Source organism: Lagenorhynchus albirostris, chromosome 6 (assembly GCF_949774975.1).
Source record: "Lagenorhynchus albirostris chromosome 6, mLagAlb1.1, whole genome shotgun sequence".
Classification (NCBI taxonomy): Eukaryota; Metazoa; Chordata; class Mammalia; order Artiodactyla; family Delphinidae; genus Lagenorhynchus; species Lagenorhynchus albirostris.
In genome coordinates, this window is record NC_083100.1 from 50,413,616 (window position 1) to 50,439,703 (window position 26,088).

General features: G+C 37.9%; 1 protein-coding gene across 2 annotated transcripts in view; it reads left to right on the plus strand.

Moving 5' to 3' along the window:
* Positions 1-23,253, plus strand: part of FRZB (frizzled related protein) — a 33,863-nt gene extending 10,610 nt beyond the window's left edge. The window contains exons 3-6 of one of the 2 annotated variants that reach the window (XM_060152500.1): positions 13,803-13,868; positions 17,998-18,202; positions 18,550-18,613; positions 21,969-23,253. In XM_060152500.1, the coding sequence (XP_060008483.1) occupies positions 13,803-13,868; positions 17,998-18,202; positions 18,550-18,613; positions 21,969-22,085 (452 nt within the window). In that variant the 3' untranslated portion in view covers positions 22,086-23,253. The remainder of the gene's footprint in view (positions 1-13,802; positions 13,869-17,997; positions 18,203-18,549; positions 18,614-21,968) is intronic. The other variant, XM_060152501.1, reaches the window with a different exon arrangement.
* The last annotated feature ends 2,835 nt before the right edge of the window (positions 23,254-26,088 follow it).

A 26,088-nucleotide genomic window follows, 5' to 3' on the forward strand; every position in this document is an offset into this window, starting at 1 on the left:
AGCTTCTCGTATCTATAAGTTTATACCTTTTCTCAAATTTGGGAAGCTTTCAGCAATTATTTCTTCAAAAAATATTTTATACCACATTCTCTTCTACTTGTGAGTTGATGATGATATGAATTTTAGACCTTGTGATATTTCCCACAGATCCCAGAGGCTCTGTTCATTCCCTCCCAGCCTTCCTCTGTTCTTTACATTGGATAGTTTCTATCAGCCTGTCTTCAAGTTTACTGACTCCTGCCTTAATCCTCTCCATTCTGCTATTGAGCCCATCCAGTGAACTTTTACATTTCCGTTATTGTAATTTTCAAAGTTAAGATTTCCTCTTGGTTCTTTATTATATCCTGAATTTCATTGTTGAGACTTTCTATCTTTCCCTTCATTTCAAGGGTGTTCACCATTACTTTTTGGGGATTTTTTATAAAACTGCCTTAAAATCATGGGTGGATAATTTCAACATCTGTGTCATCTGATTGTCTTTTCCCATACAGATTGAGATTTTCCTGGTTCTTCATGGGCAGAGTAATTTTTTATTAGATTCTGGACATTTTGAATATTATGTTCTAAGACTTTGGGTCCTTAAAATCATATGGGGAATGGTGATATTTTTGTTCTAGCAGCAGTCTACCTAACTGGGTTAGGCTGCAAATTCTGACTAGTCTTCTGTGGGTTGTGATTTCAGTATCAGTTCCACTTCCAAAGGCATTTGCAGTGCCTTTCAGATCTACCCCATGTGTACACTACTCAGTGGCCAGTGTGAGATCAGGGCTGTGATTTATACCATAGTCGAGTTTTCAAAGTCTATAGTGTACTGTTTAGTGTCAGAGTCACATATACCCAGGGGTGAGCCAGCAGTTCATAAGTATTTTTATGGGATCATTTCCCAAGCTCCTCCTTCTCTGTGATTGCCTTAGTACTTTTCTGTTCCCTGGGGGCTCCCCCTTTTTGTCCTTTGGCCAGAAAGCTGGAGCTTTATTTATCCCACTCTGTGATATACTTCCTGTGACTTCTTCTGTATCAGGGGCCAAGTGGTGGAGGACAAAGCAATGGGGGTTTGTCCCAGTCTCTTGACACCACATGTTATCCAATCAGAAAGGAAGGTTCCCCTCCATCGGCATTTTAGGCTTCCAAGGACCTCCCTTGCAGCAGCTGTTGCTGCCACCACTGTCCCATGATTGCTTCAGAGATGGGGATAGAAGAGAATGGAGTGTTAGGAGACCATTTCTGACTTCCTGAGTCAGAACCAGGGGGCTTTTCCTGGAGGACTCTGCATGATACCTACTTCCTGGCTGTGTTGAAACCAGGCTGGGAGGTACCAGAGGTGGAAAGAATGATGAACCCACTATCAGTCTGATGGTACTGAGCTTCTCCTCAAACTTCCTGCTACTGTTTACTTTTCAGAGTCCTTAAGTAGCAACATCTTGCGTTCTGTTTGATAACTGTGTTCAGTGGGAGAGACATGATGGAGTCTACTTACTCCATCCTTCCATAAAATAAACCTTTAAGTGAAGTATGGCATACGTGCAGAAAAGGCACAAATCATAAGCATGCAGCCCAGTGCCTTTTCACAAAATAAACACTCGTATGTAACCACTGCACAGATCAAGATGTATACCATTACCAGCACTCCAGAAACACTTCCTTGTGCCTCTTCCAAACCACTACTTCCACCTTTTTTCCCAGAGGTAACCACTAGCAGAAATTCTAACAGCATAGATTACTTTTGCCTGATTTTCAACTTTTATGAATGGAATCCTAATATATATATAGTGTGTGTGCATGTGTGCGTGCGTGTGTGGGGCTTCCTTTGTTCTTCATTATGCTGTGTATAGCAGAACTTCTAAATTTTCATTGCTATATAGTTTTCTATCATGTGAGTATACCACACGTCATTTATTCATTCTAATGTTCCTGGACGTTTGCACTGTTTCTAGTTTTGTTTTGTTTTTTTACTATGACTAATGCTGCATTTGTTTCTGCAGGAACAACTACAATTAGTTACTGTATACTTCTTTTTTACTTTCTGGAAATAGTAATGTGCACTGGTTTGGGTCTGTATGTACTGCCTTGTAAGGTGTTTTATAGGTGCAAGTGGAATCTTTAGTAAGTTGTAAATAAATTTGAAACATCAATTTTCATTAGATTGGAAGAGTTTTCACTGTTGATTTCCACTGAATCTTATCAGAGTGACAAGTATTTGACATGAGGCAGTGTGCACCAAACAAACATTTATCTCTTAAAAAACACAAGTGAATTAAAATGATTTATTTAGAATTATGTTGTTACCTTTTTAATGTAATTGAGTGTTCTTATAGTGTCATAAAATTAGCTGGAAATCACTGGTGTCCAGTAGTGGTGCTATTTTAAGGATCACTCCTGCTATTCACGTTTGCTGAAAACAAACAGAAAACCTCATTAGTATATAGTACAATTAGTGAGTCAAAATTTCAGGCCAAGCGCATGCATGTGCTATCAATTTGTCTAGAACTTATGGTTAGAATAATATAGCACTTCAGTGTGTGAAAGAGAGAAGACATTAATGACACTATACATTCATACACAAAGATAGTTCAATGTGTAAAACTACCTAGAATGAATACAGTGTTCCAGGGTTCAGTGTTTACTGTTTCTCTTTTATAAATGTTTTCCTGTCCCCTGGTATAATGGGAGTGATGAAAACAAATTAACAGGGAGGCAAAACCAAGCTCATTTGCTTGTGAAGAAACACACTGACATAGTCACATGTTCCAAAAGAAAAGAAAATTTGTTCACACTCAAAATTTTGTGCTTTGGAGTAATGTAACAGCTGAGGTTGATTATGATAAAGCAGGAAATGAGGAAGACACAAAAACATTGTAACCTTCATAACCCCCTCTTTCAAAAGTGTCAAGCTGTTTCTGTCTGGAATCTGGAAATGAAATTCTTTCTCTCCAGTTAATTTATCCTTTGCCTCAAAGGCTAACAGTCTTCTTTTTTGGGAGATAGTGACTATCTGAGCAGCTTCCAGTTTGTGAGTGTGTTTTGCTGTTGTAAATCCACTATCATAATAAGGTGTACATTCTCTCTAGTTTCCATAACATGGAATATGGAGAAAAACAATTTTAGTTCTATTCTGCTGAGTCACTTCGTCTGTCAAATCAACACAGGAAATTAAGGCAGGTATTCGAATGGTGCAATGAAAAGATATGTTGTTTATTAAAACAATTCTGAAAAAGAATCCCGCCCCCCCTCCCCAGTTTTCTACTTGGTGATGGTGACCAATTTATGAGCTTTTGTATTTGAAAAACACAAATTTCCCCAAAGAGGTGATATAGTTAGTAAATTCTGACACTAATTAACTGTGTAAGCATGACCAAATTACTTAACCTGTTATTCTGGGTCTGTTTTTTTAATATAAAATCAGATCATATTGACTGCTGAATTCTGATATATTTTCTTTAAAAAAAAACTTTTTTTTAAGATTTTTTTTTTTTGATGTGGACCATTTTTAAAGTCTTTATTGAGTTTGTTACAATATTGCTTCTGTTTTACGTTTTGGTTTTCTGGCCAGGAGGTACATAGGATCCCAGCTCCCTGACCAGGGATCGAACCTGCACAGCCTGCATTGGAAGGCGAAGTCTTAACCACTGGACCGCCAGGGAAGTCCCATATCTGATATATTTTCAAATTAGGGAAACATGAGTAATATCTGCTGATGTTAAGTTGGGTACTCTCCCAGTTTTCACTAACACCTTCCTGACCCTTTTTCCAAGGTGCTTCTGAGAAATTCCTCTGAGCAGCTGAGTAACATGATTCTTGATTGCCTGCACCTGCCAGGCCTGCCGTGGCAACGCCCCCCCACCCCTTTTATTGGGATGACCAATGCCTAGCTTGGGTAGTATAGACCCATTCTCTCTCTTTCCTTCTCCAAATTTATTTCCTCCCCTTTGGCTTCCTACTAATTTTGGGAAGGAGTCCAATTTTTTTTTTCCTTTGGTGCAAATGTATACTGACTATAGAGACTGACTTCACTTGTGGCAACTTCTACCCTTTATTTGAAAATAAAATTAGGATAGATAAAAATCGTATTTTGTAATTATATAGTAGCTTACAAATATATGCTTTTTTCACTGCTTTCCAGTATTGGACACTTTTCTTTTTTGGCTGTGTTGGGTCTTTGGTGCTGCAAGTAGGCTTTCTCTAGTTGCGCTGGGGCTACTCTTCATTGTGGTGCACAGACTTCTCATTGCGGTGGCTTCTCTTGTTGCGGAACACGGGCTCTAGGTAACAAGGGCTTCAGTAGTTGCAGTACATGGGCTCAGTAGTTGTGGCACACGGGCCCTAGAGGGTGTGGGCTTCAGCAGTTGCGGCGTGTGGGCTCAGTAGTTGTCGTGCATAGGATCTAGGGCACGCAGGCTTCAGTAGTTGTGGCTCATGGGCTCTAGAGCGCAGGCTCAGTAGTTGTGGCATATGGGCTTAGTTGCTCCATGGCATGTGGGATCTTCCTGGACCAGGGATCGAACCCATGTCCCATACATTGGCAGGCAGATTCTCAACCACTGCACCACCAAGGAAGTCCCTGGACACTTTTGATTAATACTTATTCCTAAGTATTCTTCTCCCTGAGCTATTACCCAAATTGTCCTAGTTCTTTTCCTCCTGTTCGCCAGCCATGGGCATTCCCCAAGTTTCCGTGCTTGACCTCTGCTTCTTACAATGAGTTCTTCCTGTTGGAAGTCATTCAGCCACATAGGCCTAATTATCACTCTTGTGACAGTTCTGATCACTCTTGCAGGTAGAGTTCCACATTTCTCCTCCAGTAAACACTTCCACCTGGGCAGCCCATTTGTACTTCAAATACTACATTATTTAATAATTTTCTTTTCATTAAAAATTTACTCCTTGCAACTTTTGTTTTAGTATGTGGCACCATTGTTTTCCCAGATCCCCAGTACTGAAACTTCATAGTCCATCTACCAATAAACTTATTAGTCCATCCACCCACCTTTCATCAAAAAGTTAATGACCACCCCTTGTACCAGGCATACTTGATGCCAAGAACAGGGAGGGAGTGAAGGAGTGAACAGTTGACTGCACTATCCTTTTCTCCCACCTCTTTTCTGTGTGGTTGACATTGAGTGGATGCATGATGTTCTGAAAGACCCACTTTGCTTTTCTCTTAATTGACCTTTTTATTTTTTTAGCCATACTGAGTGGCTTGAGGGGTTCTTACTTCCCCGACTAGGGATTGAACCAGGGCCCTCGGCAGTGTCCTAACCACTGGACTGCCAGGGAATTCCCTCTTAATTGACTTCTTTTATATATCACAAAACTAACACTTCAGATCTCACAGGAGAAAACAGGCATATCACATTGGTTCTCTACATTTTGTATATCCTGAATGACTTGTGGATCCAGAAACCTTCTGAAAGACAGTTTATTTAAAAATTTCCTGTGACATAAATCCTAAAGGAATAAAACTAAATTTCCTTTTCATATTAATATAGTGTTAGTTCCCTCAATCTTAAGCAAGTCCCTTTTACAAAGTGCAAATTACTATGAATTGAGATCTTTATTACAATGTTCGAGGTTTGTTTTTTGAGCTAAATTAAGCGAATGTTAGTTTTGCTTTTTAAAGCCTGATTATATTACCTGAGTTCACCAATCAACTTCACTGCATTTTCCACATACTGCTCTAATCCAAAATAGAATCTAATATGATATTTTTGCCCAATGTATATGTTTAGGAAATAAATATTATTTTAAACATGTAATGAACAGCTGCTAAGTCATGACACTTTATGGAGAAATGAAAGGAATTCATATAAGTATGAATTTTTATGTCAATGGTACTTACAGTAAAATGCACAATTCTTAAGTCTATGGCACATTGACTTTTGACAAATGTATATACCCATGTAGCTGTCACCCAGATCCAGATAAAGAACATATCCATCACCCCTGAGAATTCCCTTGTGCCGAGTCAATCACCTACCCCAGCATGAGGTGAGCATAGGTCTGATTTTTATTACCATAAATTAATGTTTGTTCTTCAGCTTCATGGAAGTAGAATCATACAGTACATACTCTTTTGTGACTGGCTGCTTTTCTTTTTGTATAATGCTTTTGAGATTTACCCATTTAGTTCTGTGTATCATTTTATTGTGAAATAGTATGCCTGTGTGTGAGCATAATACCAATATGATTTCTAAATTCTATTCTTTTTATACAGTTCCTCCCAAACTAAATGTAATCATCTAAATTAAGTTTCTATCTCTAGGAGAAAATTTAGCAAATTTTTATCCTCAAACTTATAGATCATTTTTTTGTTAGAAAATTATCTCTTCTGTTTCATAAACTGCTCTTGAATTTGCATAAGTATCTTCCTTCCAATCTTTTTGGTTTGCTTATATATTACTACTACTACTAGCTAACATCCAATGAGTGATTAAGTACCAGGCTCTGTGCCGAATTCTTTATGTGAATTACTCTTTAAATTCTTACAATAACCCTCTGAGGTAGCCAGCATTAGTGTAGAAATGGGTTTTGTAACTTGCCCAAGGCCACATAAGTAGGAAGGGACAGAGATGGGATTTAAACTCATGTGCCCTTAATTTTGCCATACTCTTTAGCACTAATGTTTATTAGAATGGCCACATACATATCATTTTGGCTCGCTAAGTTTGATCCTTCAAATTTTGGATGTGTACATAATAGTTCAAATGGACTTCCTACATCAGGAAAGAATGCTTAGCTTGGTGTACCTGAATCAAAATAGCAGAGTCAGGCACTACTGAAAAAAATCTGATCGCTTTGCTTACTTTTGGTAGGCACCGCAGTTCTGTAGGTGACAAGGAGCCTTGGGAAAATATTGCTTATCTTAATCATTAAATGGTCTTTACAAATAAGGGATTAAGATTCCCAGTGAATCTTGCACAAAAATAAGTCTGACATTTATGGTCTGTGGTGTGCTAGGTACTGTGAAAGGTATTTTATGTGTATTATCTCATTTAATTCTCTCAGTTATTCTGCAAGATACCACCTTTTAGATATTAAAAGTTACAAAAATATTAAGGGATGGAGCCTACATTCAAACCCAGCTGTGTCTCACAATAAAAATCCATCCTTTTATAACCATGGTGTTTCCTGGACTCTGCCTCAGTGGTATAGATCTTCTTAGTGGTACAGATCAACATGGTTCCTGATTCTGTAAGAGATGCATTGTTGTTCTTTTTAAAATTTTTCCTTCATTATTGAGATCAGAACATTAGGGTTCTGTTTTTTTGTTTGTTTTAGTTTTTTTTTTTCTGACTGCACCAGGAATAATAATATCCTCTAGATTTTCAATACAGTGTCCATTTCATGACTTGTAATTTTGGGAAGAGGGAAGGTGGTCCTAGGGGTGGAATCTAGGGATGTTTCACCATCTCTTTTTTTCTAGAAGGGTAGTGAAACTGACTTCCAGAAGGCCAAATGATACATTGCCCACCTTGCACTAAGCTCTATCTGTACATGTTCCATCATGGCACCCATCCCTGTTGCCATTTTGATGACTTTGATGATAAAGTAGATCATCCGTCTAGTGCATTGACTCCTTCACTTCACTGACCTGTTTGTTCTACCCCAGCCATCCACTTCCATGGGCACATTCTGTACCTTGCCATCTAGCAGTGATGCCAGCTCTGTAATCTTACTTTCAAGCATCCACTTCTTTGCCTACCATCTCTTTTCATTCCAGCAGATTTGCTTTAGTATCATCACTGCTAAAATGTTACTCCACTGGGACTACCTATTCATCATATACTGCTTACTATTATTGTTCAACCCTAACCTCCTGGTCTACCTGAGATTTCATAGTCTATTGTAATAATCATTCCCTTGAAAATACCCTCAATTCCCTTGCCTATCTTTTCTTCTGCCTTAGTCACCTGGCAAATTCTCAACTCCTGATGCTGGAGAAGATTACTTGGCTAGGGTGACTGGTTTTACTTTAAGTTCAAGACAAAATTCAAATACATGATTAACATTGCTTAGCAACCCTACGTTGTCTCTCTGGAAAGTTTGCCTTTCCACTCAATAAAATAACTGGGTTTTTTGTTTGTTTTTTTGTGGTACGCGGGCCTTTCACTGCTGTGGCCTCTCCCCTTGCGGAGCACAGGCTCCGGACGCTCAGGCTCAGCGGCCTTGAGCTCAGGGGCCCAGCCGCTCCGCGGTATGTGGGATCCTCCCGCACCGGGGCATGAACCCGTGTACCCTGCATCGGCAGGCGGACTCTCAACCACTGCGCCACCCGGGAAGCCCAAAATAACTCTTTTATACTTTCTCTTCTCTCCTTACTCTTCCATACCCTGCTTCTCTTAGCCTCTCATTCCCTGCCGCTGATGACTTCATCCTTCAGTGAGAAAGTAAACGCCAACAGAGGGAACTCTCATCATCCCAGCAACAGATTTAGAAGCTGTCAACATCAGTACCCCTCTCTCCTTTTTATTCTTGTGCAGTGGATAGAGTGTCCCTCTGGCTTTCACCCATGTTTTCCTTGCCAACTAAAAATTTTTTTTGGCCCCCCGGCATGCGCAATCTTAGGTCCCCAAGATCAAACCCACGCCCCCTGCAGTGGAAGCGCGGAGTCTTAACCACTGGGCTGCCAGGGAAGTCCCCTTGCCAACCGAATTTAATGGACCCCTTTCTCTCTTAAGTCATCTGAGCTTTGAGGGTGCTCTCCTCAAAGAGAGCTCTCCTTTTCTCTTGAAACACCATCTTCTTTCAGCTTTTTGACTCTATACTCTCCTGTATTTCTTCCCCATCTTTGGATGTGCCTTCTCAGTCTCCTTTATGGTCTTCTTCTTCACTATCTTATGTATAAATATGTAGTTCCTGCCTAGATAGCTACAGCTGATCTTTCAGGTTTCAAGCTTTAATGTCATTTCCTCAGAGGACTTTGAAGACCAGACTAGTTTAGGTCATCAAATTGTATGTTCTCGCTGCACATTGTACTTTTCTTTCATAGGATGTATTACATATGAAAATAAATTATTTCGTGTGTAATTATTTGTTCAATGTCTGTATCCTATTCTGAATTGTCTGTATTGCTCATCAGGTGTCCTACATGCCTGGCACAGAGTTTGGCGTGTAATAGACACCCAATAAATATTTGTAGAATGAATGAATTAATATGTAAGTGACTCAAAGGCTTCAACAACTGTTAGTTCTCTTTTCCTTTTCCATCTTATATTTAGAGAAGCATAGCTATCCCAGGGTTGTAGAGTCAGAAAACGCTATTTCTATAGAAGAAAGACAATTTTATGGTGTGATGGACATTGACACATGTTTAAAATTACTCAAGCCTGGTTCATGGACACCATTTATAGGCAATTGAAAATATAGATCTGGATCTCAGTAAAGAAATCATAGTTAAGGATCATAACATTTTATTTTTTACATCTGTTTTAAAAATTGTGTGGTCTGCTCCTATGTGTCTTAAAATGGAGCGAAGGTGGACAAGTGGGCTTTCAGGGTCAAATATAAAACATATAGTTCATTTGGTACAAATTAAAATTATTTAAACTCTGATCTGATTAGAGTCCGTCTTGAAAGAGTTATAATAGAAATTGTAATGCAAATAGAATTGTATTTTCTTTTTGAAAATAAATCTTGAGCACAGATCTAAGGCCTTTTCCTTAAAAAAAGTAGAAAAGTACTCACTAACAGATGGTAGTATTCCAAAGTCATGGTACATGAAAGGTTATAGGGGTTTTGGAATCTGCCAAAGTTAATTATAGTCTTACAGCTCTGGAGAAGACCCAACAGAAGTCAATTTCAAACAAAGGTCAGGGTTAGTTAGAAAGTCATATCACACTTAAGCTTGAACTCAAACAAGGTTGCCTTAAATAGTTAAGGTCCGGTGAGTATCAAATTTCATAATTGTCAGGTACTTATAATTTTTAGACTTGTAAAATCATGGAACCCTTTAAAAAAGACTATTGTCTTTATGTATTTTCAATAAATGAGCTGATTCTTTTTTTATGTGTAAAAAAATGAATAAAGAAGGATATGATGACTTCCCACTCAGAACTGTTTCTCAGAAGCCCCAGTGTTGAGACAGGGAAGCTGTTCCTGGCTCAGGCACTGCAGTGCACCATAGGGCAGCTCCCCTGAATTGCAGACCAGGTTCTGTGCAGCACTGGGCATGTTAATTTCACAAACTCCTATGTGTTCTAGGATGGTAAACTCATGTTCATACTAGGATAATAAACAGTTTTCAGTTTCATTAGCAGAGGAGTAGGAGATCTTGGATTCTAGAAGAGTAACTGAGAGAATCTAACTAGAGAATATGAGGGAAAGCTGCCCAAGACAGTTTCCTGGTTGTGCTCCACAGATGCTTGTGAGATATAGGATTGCATGTTGTCCTGTGATTCAGGTTATATTTAATTCTAGACTTCGAGGTGAATGAATTGCTAATATTAAAACTTTCCCCACACTAGAAGAACTCCTTGTCACTTCTTTACTGTGTCACAGCCAACTCCTTTAAATTTTGCCGTATTTTTTCCTTAGATAAGAGCACCAAGGCAGTTCCTTTACATGTTTTTCTTCTTAACAGTGGGATGCAAGCAAATCAATATCTAGTGGTCTTTTGTGCAAAGCTCAGTAAAATAATAGACCTGTGCCATTGGCAAGCTGGGGGAGGGACACTGGTGGCAAAATTATTGGTGAATTAAAGTAGATATGATGATAATGCTACTGGCCCAATAAAAAGTCTGAGAAATCAACTATTGGTAGTAAAATAAAAAGAAGCTGTTGCAGTCTGATTTAGGGTGGCTGGTACAAAAAAATGTAGTAAATAATGCATGCAGTGTATTCCTCTACGATTTTTTTTTTTTTTGGCCATTTCCCAGTTCTTGGGCTTTTGGAGACATATATGTAGATGTGGGTAGAAATACTTTAGAAAAGGGATAATCTTCCAGATATGTTGATCTAAGATACACTTTTCATGAAAACCTTCAGATATGAATGTTTGAGTTGAGTTAGCATAAGTAAGTGAAAGTTCTTCTGTATTTGAGCCTTGTAGATATAAAATTCCACTCCTCCTTATTACTCTGTTATTTTTTGAGCTACTAGTTACTTCAACCAGACAGATATTTGCTGATAGCAAGAGCCAAGGTTTGGAGCATAGGAAAGTTTTCAAACATATAGTATGGCATTGCCGCCTCTGAGGCCAGCAGGAGAAGCAAGTTCATTGAGGAGGAACAAAATTTAGTCCCAAGAAAATAATTACTTAGGTCATTAGCTATTAGGAAAGAGACTAGCTAATACATGTAGTTGTACATATGAGTTTCAAGCTTTTTTTTTTTTTTTTTTCTGTACTCAGGCCTCTCACTGCTGTGGCCTCTCCCGTTGTGGAGCACAGGCTCTGGACGCGCAGGCTCAGTGGCCATGGCTCACGGGCCCAGCCGCTCCGCGGCATGTGGGATCTTCCCAGACCAGGGCACGAACTCGTGTCCCCTGCATCAGCAGGTGGACTCTCAACCACTGCGCCACCAGGGAAGCCCTGTAGTTGTACATATGGTTGTAGAAACACCTACTTGAAATCTTTCTAAATTGTTTTATGATATAATTTTTTTGAAAAATCTCTGCCTGGAAAGTGTTTTAGAATCCATTTTTATGCTTCAAGCAAAGCTATGTGGTAACAACAACATATTGGATGCAATCCAGTAACAGCTGGTGTATTTTTGCCAAGAATTTTTTATTAGAACATGTGCAATTTTCTGAAGAATTACAAATATGTAGATAATTTATCTACATTCATTATTTTTAATGAATAAATATCTATTCATTAATAAATAAATATCTATTTTTAAAGAGATAGAAAAGCATAAGTGAATTGGGAGATTGGGATTGGCATATATACACTAATATGTATAAAATAGATAACTAATAAGAACCTGCTGTATAGCACAGGGAACTCCACTTCACTGTATAGTAGAAAGTAACACAACATTGTAAAACAACTATACCCCAATAAAAAAAAATTTTTAATTAAAAAAATATAAAGAGGTAGAAAAGCATAAATCCATATCTATATATGGGTGAGGATAATTTGTAAGTCAAAGACCATAACATATATTTCTTCAGAAATAATGTCAATCTCAAGAATATCTCTTTTAAAAATGTGTAATATTTTGGTAAATAAAACAATAGAACTAGATAACTTTCTATTCTGTTTTAAATGGGAATACAAATGTTTTGCTAATAAGAAAGTTATTTTCTGAAGAGTCTTCTTCAAAATAGCAACCAGCACTGATGTTACATATGGTTTATTGAGCTGAGATTGTTCTTCCACAAAAACAGTGTTAAAAATTATCTGCAGAACAAGAGAATTGCTGTGTGTAGCCCTGAGGACATCCTCACTTCTCTCCTGGGTGAGAACAACAGTGCTGCTGCTTCTGCTTTGGAGACCAGCACCTGTCCCCAGTAGAGACGCTTATTTCTAGAATTGAAAATCGGGTAGTGAGGTGTTACATCCCTTGGGACTACTACTTCAAAGCATGTTATCTGTGAGTTCAACTGGAAATAACATTTATTTTGATTAGAAAACACAATGTCAAATGGTCAAGGAAAGCTTCTGCCTTTTATTAGTCTCCATGCTAACATAAAACACTTTTTAAACAAAAATGTTTTGTTGGCTTCTTTTCTGTGGTTCATGTGTTCATTTTTCCTGTTTCTGTGTGAAAATAGAAGAAACACATACCATTTCATCTTCAATGAAGCTTTCTCAGGGGTACTATTTTAAAGAAATCTTTACATAAACTAAAATGCTTTCTAAGGTAATTGTGTATTATTTCCTATTTTTATATTGACTTTAATGACTAAGAATTTACTATGATGTATATATATTATGATGTATGATGTATATATAGTGTATTTCTTAGCTAAGTAATCTATAAACAATATAGTAATCTATAAACAATATAGTAACCACTCTCCAAGATGTTAAATGATTTATCCAATACATGAAACATTTTGAGATAATTACGTTTATTACATACACCTGTATTATGTCACATAGAATATGTGTTCTGGTCACCACTCACCAGATATTTAAAAAGCACAGAACTTCTCATTTTGAAATATGTATCTAGCAATTTCCGCCAATAAACATAAAAATACCATTGAGTTTAATAGCAGTTATTCTGCCTGTAGAAGGTAGTCATGATAATCACTATGGTGTACACCTGAAACAAGTATAATATTGTAACTCATTTATACTTCAGTTAAAAATTTAAGAAGTAAAAAATAAATAAAAAAGAAGGAACTCATGCCTCTTCAATAAGTTCACTGGGTTATAACAATACCTGCTTATCTCACTGAGTTGCTTTTAGATCCGGAAACTAATATTTGGAGGGGTGCTGTGTAACCTGTAAAATGTCCATGAATGCAAGTGATCTTGCACAGGGGTAAACCAGTTACCTGAGCATAAGCATAAATTGCCTCTCAGTTGGCATTGATTCTTCTGCCACAAGCACTAAGCATGTCTCTTTCAGGACTCTGGAGTCATGCTCTCCTCCTGCATGGTGATGAAGTGTTTCCTCAGGATCTGGGTGGTTTGTTGGAGAATGGGAACTTATGAGCATGTGACACTGAATAAGAGGCTATGTATCTAGAATAAACGTGAATGTAGTTCCAGGAGAAAGAGACCAGACACGTAGAATTACTAAGAGCCTCCTTGCTACCGAACTTGGATCTAATATTACCAAAAAATGTGCATAAACAAAAGAAAGCTGATGTTGAAGTTTTGCTTATAATAGATAAAATGTTATATTTTTTAGAACGCTGCAAATGTAAACCTATCAGAGCTACACAGAAGACCTATTTCCGAAACAATTACAACTATGGTAAGGATAACTTCATGATTGATTTATAAACTGCTGAGTTAAGAAAGGATGTGTATGTGTGTGTAAATAAGAATGAGGCTTAAAAACAAACAAGGACAACTTTGTTTTTAATTGATTTATTTAATTGATTTTTTTTTTGGGGCTTCATTGGGTCTTCATTGCTGTGTGTGGGCTTTCTCTGGTTGCCCCGAGTGGGGGCTCCGTGGGGTGCGCAGGCTTCTCATTGCCGTGGCTTCTCTTGTCGTGGAGCACAAGCTCTAGGTGTGCGGGCTTCAGTAGTTGTGGCACACAGGCTCAGTAGTTGTGGCTCACAGGCTCTAGAGCGCAGGCTCAGTAATTGTGGTGCACCGGCTTAGTTGCTCCGCGGCATGTGGAATCTTCCCGGACCAGGGCTCAAACCTGTGTCCCCTGCATTGGCAGGTGGGTTCTTAACCACTGCACCACCAGGGTAGCCCCAACAAGGACAACTTTTAAGAGCAAACGCTCCCTGTTCCAAACAACTAAACGGTCTCATAAGGGGACCATTCTCAACAAATGCTTGATTTTTTTGAAGCATATCAGGCAGCATTGCTGGCATCTTAGAACCATGCAGTTAAGTACACAGAGATACATTTCAAAGCAGATGGGAGGGACTCTTCCCTTTCTGACGGGCCAGGGAGGATCTGGAGCTGCAATGGGTCATCAGTTGTGATTTATGGGGGTGAACAGTAAGTGGGGTAAACAGAGGAGCACTTCAATGTGTTATGAGTGGTTAAAAGAATCAAACTGGGTTTCTTCAGTCTAACTCATGGAAAACATTGACAGAGTTGGAAAGTAACACAGAAGTTGTTAGTATTCAATTAAGGAAATGTTTTGTTATCTAGACTGACCTAGACATGTGGTATTCTGATAAACAAAATATTAATTGAAGAGCTACCAATCTAAATGTAGCTGACAAATTTAACTGGAGGAGGAAAAAGCCTGCTGCCTCTGTGCCAAGTACTGTGTTAGGCGGTTTCTATACACTATCTTATGTGATTTTCTCAACTGCGCCATGAGACGTTCTATTATCCTTATTTTATCAATGATTATTGAACCTAAGTTGTCTTTCCTTTGATTATTCAGAATTACTTTTGGGTACTGGGATGCTTCAGAGTCACAAATATCAATTACTGCTATATTTCAAAGGGTCAATTAATAGAGTTTTCCAGTTGATAAAATAAGGAGCAAATCAGTATTTGCTATATTCCATAGGCATTTTATTATGATTTTCCCCCTGTGGCATTTATGAGATTAATAAAGTTCATGTTACTGTCTCTGTCGATGCTGAGTAAATGAATAAACATGGCAATTAAATAGATTTTTAAATGCACCTACATTATTAAAATGAGGGCTTTATTATTGAGTTTACATGCCCTACTTTAGAGAATATAGGACATACACGGCACACTTATCCTGCTTTTATAATTTTGGGAATTGGATGGAGAGAAATGGGTAAATCTCTGTAAGAGTAATCTTTGATATCTTTGAGAATACTGTGTATTGAAAGGTATCAAGTAAAAGATTCAGTGTAGTTAAATCTCTTTAAAATAAATATACCTAGTTTCTCAAATTTTTCTTCAATGGAATCAATTTTTATTTTTTGTTTAGTAACATCTTTAGAGGAATCTATAGTTTCTCTTAGCCAATGGTAGACACTTTCCAAGGTTGAAATGTTTACCTGGCTGCTCATCTGAGGACCCTCTCCTCTACAAAGTGATATGAGATATCACAAGAAAAAGGAAGTCTTAATTTTTAGGAGATTAGCTTTGTAAGACTGAAAAATGCTATATGAACTTTTAAGTACGGTTATATTAAAAACAAAAGCATGATAGAAATTTTATATTGGGGAATTTTAGTTGAATTTATATTTATTTTACTTATTAATTTTTACTATACCCAACCTGGTTAGTGCTGCTATTTTTGTTAAAAGATAAAATACTACTGGGTACAAGTCAGGGGAAGAGAAAATCAGCAACGAGGTAGCTGAGTGAAAATTACAACCGAAAATGGGATACAGAGCACAGTTAATGGAAAAAAGATAATTTCTTTCTCATAGCCAAACAATAACTAGATTGCCCATAGTTTAAGGATTTTCACTTGTCTGAGGCTTACTCAGAGATTCTCTGGGGAAGGCAGGCACTGAAATGATTAAATAGAAGGAAAAACCCTGCAAAGAAAATACATTTTAAATTCCAAAATATGTTGATTTTTGTCTTTCTTAAATATCTACATGTGTCTACTGAGAAAACAAAGTGGGGGTGGGAGCATTTGATAATTCAGATAAAACCTCTGCCTCATTCAGATTAATTCAGTTTAAAGCTCTTGAGCTTTAACAAAATTGCCTGAATAATAAAGTAAGTCTTGTAGAGAGATATTTATTTTGGAGTGGGTACATGTGCTAAAAATTTCTAATGAAAATAGTAGACACACCGGGTAAATAAATCATTAGTTTGAGAAGGTTTGCACAGTTCACTAATCTGTGATAGTTGATGAATGCTATGAAGCACATTCACATAAGCCAGGACGCACAAAAATGTCTGCTAGCTGGGGTTGTGAATCTATCATCTGATTCTCCCAAATGACATTTCAAAAAGGGCAATCTTATCTTTTGTTAAAATAAGAGTAGAACACTAATAAAAAGCGACTCCTTCACTCACAAATCACACCAAGCAGGGACAGCTGGGCAGTTACATTTTGCTTAGTATAAGCTCTCATACTTAAGACAACTAGTTCTCTGAAGATTGAAATACCTGTGAAGCAAAAATGAGGTTTTGTCCTAAAGTTTTTAGAATTAGTAGCTTAATTTTTATTGTATGTGTCTTGTACTGGTGGAATGTTATTGAATAAGTTTCTGTATGGAATTGGGGCATTGATGGGAGGCAATGGCTTATTAGCTGGCTTTATATTTTCACGGATTACTTTTTTCTTTGTAGTTCAAAACCCCTAAAATATGTGGGAAGGGACTCAGATGAAGGTAGTTTACAGATATATGCCTAAGAGGCTTTCAAAAAGTACATTCATTTGGATATGTTGTGTTTTCCTGTGTATAATATCCATGGATATTGAACTAGAGCAATGAGGCTGCCTGGTCAAGAGCTACTGGCTTCTTACTAATTGACATTTTTGCTTCTTCTTAGGCTTTTTCAAACTCCCCCTTTAGGAAAAAAAAAAGTAAAAAGCTCATTTACCAGAAGTAGGAATCTAAAGAATTTGGCTCTTCCAAAGGAGGGAAATACAGAAAAGAAGGAGAACTGTACTTTCTAGATTCTGAGTCAAATACTTTGACTTTGCAACTGAATTAGTTTTAAGTCAGTTTGTCTTTATATTGAGAAGTCAAGCCGAGTCTTATAAGTTGGATGCTAGAATATCCCTTGAAAGAGGTAAATTAATGCAATTGACATATTAGACCACATTCCATAGCACATGAGTGGCGACAGTTTTTATTCAAAAAGAAAATGCAGTATACCTAAAGGAGGGTATGAAAGATAATCTATACTGAAACAAAGGAAGAAAGGAGCAGATGTCTGAACAGTGAGCTAAGATGAGGAAGGTGGAAAGATCGAAGAACAAGCTTGGGGACACCGTAGAACAGAACAACTTTATGACGCTAAAGAAAACCCCAACTCTTTAGAAGATCTGTTAATAGACCCTATAGAAGAATGCTGACAAAGCAACAAAGAATATTTAAGTACTAGGTCTTTAAATAGTGAAATTAATAGTTTAAATTCTTCTTGGCACCGTTGAAACTGCACATATACATATACACACATCCAAAATGAAATTTTGAAGGAAAATTACATCCAGATTCAATCTTTGATTATCTAAATGGTTTCTCACCATGAAATACATGCACACATGTATGCTTATATACACACAAATATAAACTTACATGCAAAGGGGATCAGGGCTGAACATTAAGGGGGCAGGTGTGTTGTGTAGTGTGTCACTCACTACTGTCTAAGGTGAAAATATGTGGTTGACTTTTCCTCTCTATTCGTTGAGCATTAAGTGGATATGAATTGATTAGAAAGAAGCCTATGTGTCTTTTTTGAATGGGGTGCCTATTGTGTATCATATTACCACATCAGCTTTATTGTCTTTTATCCAGTCATTCGGGCTAAAGTTAAAGAAGTGAAGATCAAGTGCCATGATGTGACTGCAGTAGTGGAGGTGAAGGAGATTTTAAAGGCTTCTCTGGTAAACATTCCAAGGGACACTGTTAACCTTTACACCAGCTCTGGTTGCCTGTGTCCTCCACTTAACGTCAATGAAGAGTATCTCATCATGGGCTATGAAGATGAGGAACGCTCCAGGTAATTCACTCCTTAAGGATTCAGAATAATGACTCCTTGGTTCTTACTTTGGGATCTGTCTACCCTCTGAGGGATTAAAGATCAGTTTTAGTTGGATCCTTCAATTTCATGTATTGGATACAAAAGTATATGTGGGAAATTTGTGGGTGTGCATTTTTCTGGGGAGAGGGATCATAGCTTCATTTGTTCTTAGAGGGGTCCATGACTCCCAATTAGTTAGAATTACTGTTCTAAAACTTGGCTGTCCTAGTCTAGTATAAACAGTAAGTCTTTCTGACAATGATCCCTTGTACTTTTCAGTAATATATTTTAATGTTTCAAAAATGGTTGCTTCTTTAAAAATATAGATTACTGTTGGTGGAAGGTTCTATTGCTGAGAAATGGAAGGATCGACTTGGTAAAAAAGTTAAGGTAAGCCTAAATTTTATGTTCAAAATGATAAACAGAAAATAAAAGTAGAAAGACAGTCATTTAAACAAAATAGCTACCCTCAACTTCATGAGAAATATTAAAACCTGATACATATATATTTAATATTCCAAGAACTGAGTTTGTCTGTAATATCTGTTTCGTTTAAGGAGCAAATTCTCTGTGTGTGTATCAGAGATCTAACTACAGCTGTCTAACTTCCCACCATGGGAAGTCTAGCTGTAGTTAGGCCAGCCCTGCTCTGGTGGCTCCTCATTATCATTAGGGCTCCAGGCTCCCTCTAGCTTACGGATCGGTTATTTTCAAAGATATTGCTTCCATATTCAAGGTTAGCTGGACGTCACAGGATGGCTGCCCTACCTCCACATCACACCTACATTTCAGGGAGAAAGAAAAGGGAGGTAAAAATAGATTCCAAGCATCCTACCTAGCAATTTTACTTAGGACTGGGTCTCCTGTCCATCCCTAGCTGCAAGAGAAGTTGGAAAATGTAGTTTTTTTTAGCTGAATATGTTGGTTCCTTGAACAATTGCAGTTCTGTGAGTCAGAGAAGAAGGGGAGAATAAAGTTTGGGTACAAAACTGCCAATATTGTCCCAATGCATAGGCACCAGTTCCTATGTACAAGGTGCAGCCACATTCATCTGTATATAAGAGATCTGACCAAATTAGGTCCTTAGAGCAGAAACATAGCTTTATTGTTTTCTTTTTTTTTTTTTTTTTTTTTTTTTTGCGGTACGCGGGCCTCTCACTGTTGTGGCCTCTCCCGTTGCGGAGCACACGCTCCGGACGCGCAGGCTCAGTGGCCATGGCTCACGGGCCCAGCCGCTCTGCGGCATGTGGGATCTTCCCGGACCGGGGCACGAACCCGCATCCCCTGCATGGGCAGGCGGACTCTCAACCACTGCGCCACCAGGGAAACCCCATAGCTTTATTTTTAAGTCAATGACTCTTAGATTCTGTAAGTGATGCATTTTTTAAAAAATCACAACAAATCAGCTTATTATAGAAGGTTCCATTTCCTCTTACTAAGCAAATCTGTTTCAACAAAAGGAATGTGGGTAGTATGCACAGAAGGGCAAAGAATCAAAAACGGTGTGTGTGCGTGCGTGCGTGCGTGCGTGCGTGCGTGCGTGCGTGTGTGTGTGTGTGTGTGTGTGTGTGTGTAGTGGGCAAAAAGGGGGGGAGGGGAGAGTGGGAATTGTACCAAACATAATATATCCTCTTCCCTCTGAGTCTGAAGGCTTGGGAAACATTTACAAGTGTAAGTTAAACACCCCCAGGCAGTTTATCTTATACACCTGGCACTTGACACAGCGGATACATTTCAGTTTAAGTGACCTACGAGAAACGTAGAGGGCATTATTTTGCAAGGAGAAAATACCCTCCAGAAAGCTATCCCTCCCCCCCCCCGGCCCCCCCCACCTCCACTCCAGTATTTTATCAAAAGTGAGATGTATTTCAAGTTCAGACTCATGAGAATTCTCTATTTGTATCTCTTTTCAATTTGTTTGCTGTCTGTTAAAAAGTAGCTCTTCTTCAGTGTATTGGAATCTCTTACTGTCCTTTTAATTCCGTTTTCTGCTTGCTAATGCAGAACAGGAATTTGTCCTAAATTCCTGTACCAGTTGGAAGAGCTTTCAACATCATTGCTGCAAAGCATATAACACGGCTTGCTGCTTCTCTTTTGGTACCAAAACAATTATCATCGTGTAAAGACCCAGGACACATGGCGTGTTTGTCCTTTTTCTTAGTAAGGCAAAGATATTTTCCATTGCTTTCTACAGGGAACTCACAGTTATTATTGTGAACTCATTTATATTTTCAGTCTGGATTTAAACATGCTGAAGGGAAGAAATAACTTGAACAATTTTTAATTCATACACAGAACTCAGGGTTAAAGACCATGAATGGGAAACCTCTTTTGGCTAGAATTACTGAGATCCTTACTGTAGTTTTCCAGTCAGTTCTGAAGATGTAAAAAAGAGTTTTATGGAGGATACTGTTTTTTTTTAAAATAAGAGTTGTCCTTTTCAGCTGATTTTTTTTTGCGCTCAGGGATAGATCAAGAATTAAATAAAGACTTTTTTATGGTTTTGCAATGCAAATTTTTTTTTTAAACCTAAGTTTCTGTAATAGCAAGTTGTTCAAATCAAGATATTTGGCCTGCCTTGGGGAGCTGAAATTCAGACTTTTTTTTTAATATGAAAATCCAATAAGATTGTGGAGTTAAGTGTGCTAAAATGAAGAATTACTTTCAGTAATTTCAGTAATTGAAAATAGAGAATTTGTTATCTACTAAGAATTTTATACATTTTTCATCTGTGAATCTTCAGAACACTAAGCAGATGCTAGAATTAATTCTAGTATGTAAATGATAAGGTCTAGTAAGTCCAAGAATCTTCGAATGGTAACTGATGGAGTTAGAATTTGAACTTGGGCCATCTGACATTAGCTCCTTGCTGCTCAAAGTGTGGTCCCTGGACCAGCAACACTGGCATCACCTGGGAGCCTGTTAGGTATGAAAATCTTGGGCCCCATCCCAGACCCACTGAATGAGGATCTGCAATTTTAACAAGATCTCCAAGTTATTTCTATATTCATTGAAGTTTAAGAAGTACTACTATAGCCCTTATTCTTATTTACTACCTGTAATACCATAATATAACTTCCTTTTAAATTATTATATTCAATAATGTAAACATTATTGAAATTGTTAATATGAAATATTAATAAGCTTGATTGTAGTTATTAGAAACATTGGTGATGTCTGCTTTGTAAAACGTAGAATGAGGGCAGAACTTTGTTCTGTTTTGTTGCACTTGGTAGATATTATTTAGGAAATATTTATAAGGAACTCTACCCCCTCCCCCCATTTTCATTTTTTTCACCACTCAAATCACACAGGTTTAAAAGGCTGTGTTTTTACAAGTCATAAGAGAGGAAAATAAAAAGTAGCCCTTTCTTCAAATTCTCTATGTAAATCTTCCATTTGTTGGTCACCCATGAAGTACTAGACTTGTGTATGTTACCTCAGGAAATACCCACAGATATCAATGTATATTTGTGTCACTGTTTATTGGATATTTTAAGTTAAAGATTTGATATGAAAGCATTACTGATACAAGTGGCCAATTTTGTGCTTTTTCAAATAAAAGAATTATGTTTACATAGCATCCATCTCATTGTTACCCTGGGATATAGATTTTTATACTTTTGGAAAAGTAGTAAAATGCTTTTGAGATCTGATTTTGCAGTCTTACTCAGTTGTTAGAATAATAGAAGTGATGACCCTGGTAATATGTGCTTGTGACCGTTTTCTGTTTTAAATTTCACAGCGCTGGGATATGAAGCTCCGTCATCTTGGACTGAATAAAAGTGATTCTAGCCATAGTGATTCCACTCAGAGTCAGAAGTCTGGTAGGAACTCTAACTCCCGGCAAGCACGCAACTAAATCCTGAAATGCAGAAAATCCTCAGTGGACTTCCTATTAAGACTTGCGTTGCTGGACTAGCAAAGGAAAATTGCACTATTGCACGTCATATTCTATTTTTTAACCACAAAAATCAGGTGGTAACTGATATTACTTCTATTTTTTCTTTTATTTTCTGCTTTTCTCCTACCCTCCATCCCTACCCCCCTTTTTTGTGGTCTGGGTGCAGATCCTTAAATATATTATATGTATTCTGTTTCACTAATCATGGGAAAACTGTCCTTTGCAATAATAATAAATTAAACATATTGATACCAGGACCTCTTTGCTGGAGTAAATGTTAATTTACTGTTCTGCACCCAGATTGGGAATGCAATATTGGATGCAAAGAGAGATTTCTGGTATACACAGAAAGCTAGATAGGCTGTAAGGCATACTTTGCTGATCTAATTACAGCCTCATTTTTGCATGCCTTTTGGGCATTCTCCTCACGCTTAGAAAGTTCTAAATGTTTATAAAGGTAAAATGGCAGTTTGAAATCAAATGCCACACAGGCAAAGTGATCAAGCACCAGGAAGCATTTATGAGGAAACGACACGCAAGACGAATTATTTGCAAGATTGGCAGGAAGCAAAATAAACAGTGTTAGGAGCTGGGGAAAGAGCATTTTGCCTGATCGAGAAGCACAACTGAAACCAGTAGCTGTTGGGGTGTTAACAGCAGTGTTTCTCTTTTGGCAACACATTCGATTTGTTTGTGAATATATTAATCAGCATTAGGGAAGTGAATTATAACCAGACATCAGCTGTTATCAGCATGGCTCTGTTTAATCTGCTTCCTTTTAGATAACCCCACTGGTGTAAGTCTTTTTCTTCTTCTTCTTTTAAAATAAATCTCACTTGCTGCATTTGACCAGGAAAAGAAAGTGTGTACGCATATGTACCAGGGTGTTATTTTTTTAAAGATATGGGGCTCTCTAAAATGCTGTAGTTGCAGGATGGTAAAATGTGCAAGATTCTGGGTGTGGGTGTGTCTGTGTGTGTTAGCGTGGGGTGTGTGTCCGTACAGTCACACCCAAGCTGAACTGAATTACAGGCCTGTGCAGTGGCCTGCACTTTATCATTTGGATTTGTGCTGTTTAATGCTCAGTAAAATATGCTTAATAAAAGGAATGATGGTGGTCAGGAGAGAGGTGATTCTGACTTTTGAAACAAATGCTCATTCTCATTACCCAAGCTGCAGTGGGGTCCCCCAGGGACCATGGGGAACAAATGATGCTCTCACTTCTTCCTCCAGCAGGGGTTCTTTAGAGCCTGTGCCCATCACTTGACAGTCTCATTCTCTTAAATTTACATATTTGATATTAGTATTAATAGAACCAAATTTCTAAGCTGTGGTATGCTGAAAAGAAAACACTTATGAAGCAAATGGTGCTGTTTCCTTCTACAAGGACAAACATGCAAGAATGAAATTCATTCCTGAACAAAAGTTTCCTAAAATGGTAAATAACAATTGATCTAAATTCCCTCTTTTGGAAGTAAGAGAACATCCCTGCCTCCTGACTGACCCCCAAACCCCAACAATTTCCACAATCCCAGAAGAAGGAGTTCTCACCTTTGCCTACATCAGGACCACATAGTCTTTGAGCTGCCATATGGTTGCTTTCAGGTATTTTCACCATCTGCCCTTTGGGATTTACTCTCAGATGGCTAAGACAGGGTCATTTCTTTCCAGGTGCTGCTGTTGTAGCCCACAAAGAGGAGTTTGGGTGTCACAGGGTAGTAGTCAAGTCCCACAGTGGATGAACTTCACCTCAGTATCTCTCGTCCTGACCTCAACCTGAGCTTCAAGGACTGAGGACTGGAAACTAGCACTTCTGCCTCTTCCTGTTTCTCTCATGCCTTTTTCATGTTAATGAGGAAAGAAGGGCAAGAACCGACTGCAGGAGATTTAAAGGAATTGGTTTCTCAAATCCACAAAATGTCATCAACTCTTCCAAACCATAGTAAGAGGAATTTTAAGTAGCAAAATCTTTTGAGGTACAATGAAAGCCACAGCTGTTTGCAGCTCCTGCAGGTGTCTTTTTTTGGGGAGAGGGCAATAATATTTGTGTAGAGGTTTGAGACAATTTATGTTCAATACATATAGAGTTGTGATATTTATAAGCAAAAGAGGACCAGAGTTTTAGATTCAGCTGTGTTTTCTTCCACCTTCCATTTTGCTCATCAGTATGAGCCTCTGTCAGCTACAGTTTCTAATGGTATAAGGCCCCTGAATAAAGTACATTTGCTTTTTCAGTTTGATAGTTGCAATATCTCCATTAATAAATTATGTACAGGCCTATTTTGGAGGATGACATGATTTTTTTTATCTTAATGGTCACGTTTCTAACCAGACTGCAAAATTGTTTCTACTCTGTAATTGCCGTAATACAAATACATCTCATTAATGCCCCTCTACAGGCTTTTCTGACAAGTATTAACTTTCAAAGCCACTAAAAATTTAATATATATGCCTCCTTGTCAGTAACTTGAGATCTACAAAATTAATTTAACATTTCTTTGGAAAATTTTGTATACTTTCAGGATTTTAATTTTCCTAGCCAAATAACAACACCAAAAATGTTAGACGCATGCTGAATAAACTAGCAAAAAGTACAATAACAGCAAACTTGGATTCTCCTCATGGATACGTGAGTATTTTACTGTGTCACGTCCAGAGTGTAATCTGATTCAGTGCCATATGTTGCACTGAGCATTGGAGGTGGGGTGAGACAAAGCCATGTCATTCCACATCTGTTACAGATTAAGAAGGCAAATACAAAAATTGTAATCACTGTGAAGTAAATAGCACTACTTATTGTCTTCTGCAAGAAATTATTTGCTATTATCTTTCAACAAGTAAAATGAAAAATTAAATATTTCAAGAGTGATGTTTATTTAGACTGAATTTTAATATTTTAATAATACAAGCTTTCAAGAACATGGGTGAAAGTGAGGTAAAGCGGAGATTTCTAATACTGTTATTGAAATCCAACCGATAGAATTTTAAAATATGGTTGCCAGCTGTACTAATATTACCAAAAACAGTATAGTTATGCCTTTGATAATTTACCTCTTAGGGATAATAATGTCTAACAGTGGCTCGAGTGCTCTGCAAAACATTTGGCATGTGTATTACCTCATGTAATCCTTGAAAGTCCATGAAGGAGGAATTGTTATTTCCATTTTACAGATGAAGAAATCAAGAATTTAGAACTTCAGAGTTATGTAAGTAGCAGAGCTGGGCCTCAGACCATCTTATTCCCCAAGTTATCTGTTCTTCACCTTTGAAATTACTCATAAAAAGTTAAGTGCTTCCTGACGTAAACACTCAGCAGTGCCATCAACCTGGAACTACAGCTGCCCTCACTCCTTTTTCCTTAGAGACATTCAGTCATTCAAAATGGTCCCCTTATCACATCTTGAAAAGAGCTTTGTTAAGGCACCTGGATTCAAATTCTCACTTTGCAACTTACTGGCTGTTTTGTCTACACTCCAAGTTTTAAGATCAGGTGAGCTGAGCTGGGTGGAGCCTGTTGGGCAGTGCCTAGAGCATGGGAGGTGCTTAATAAGTGTCAAAATCATTCCACCTTTTACTCTTGAATACTTTTATGGGTACTCAGCTCTCAAACAGTTCTCTCGCAAGTGCTTAACGGGAGAAGAAAAGCGGCTTCCAAGCGATCCTACCCGCTGTCCTGGTCTCTCTCCTCCATCTTTACGATGCCAGACTCAAAAAAAGTCCCCCCAACTCATCCTCAAGTTAAAGATGATTGAAATCGTCTTCGTTTACCTCCTCCAGCCAGGCAGATGTGCTTAGAGAGCAACATGATCAGGAGACTAGATGAATACTTATTCAATTTTGAAAAAGATAAGATTTTGTAAAAACAGCATAGTACTCAATTCTACAAATACTTACATCACTGATACAAAGTTGTTTCAAATGTGACTTATTTTGGAAATCAACCAGAATACTTCTCCAATCG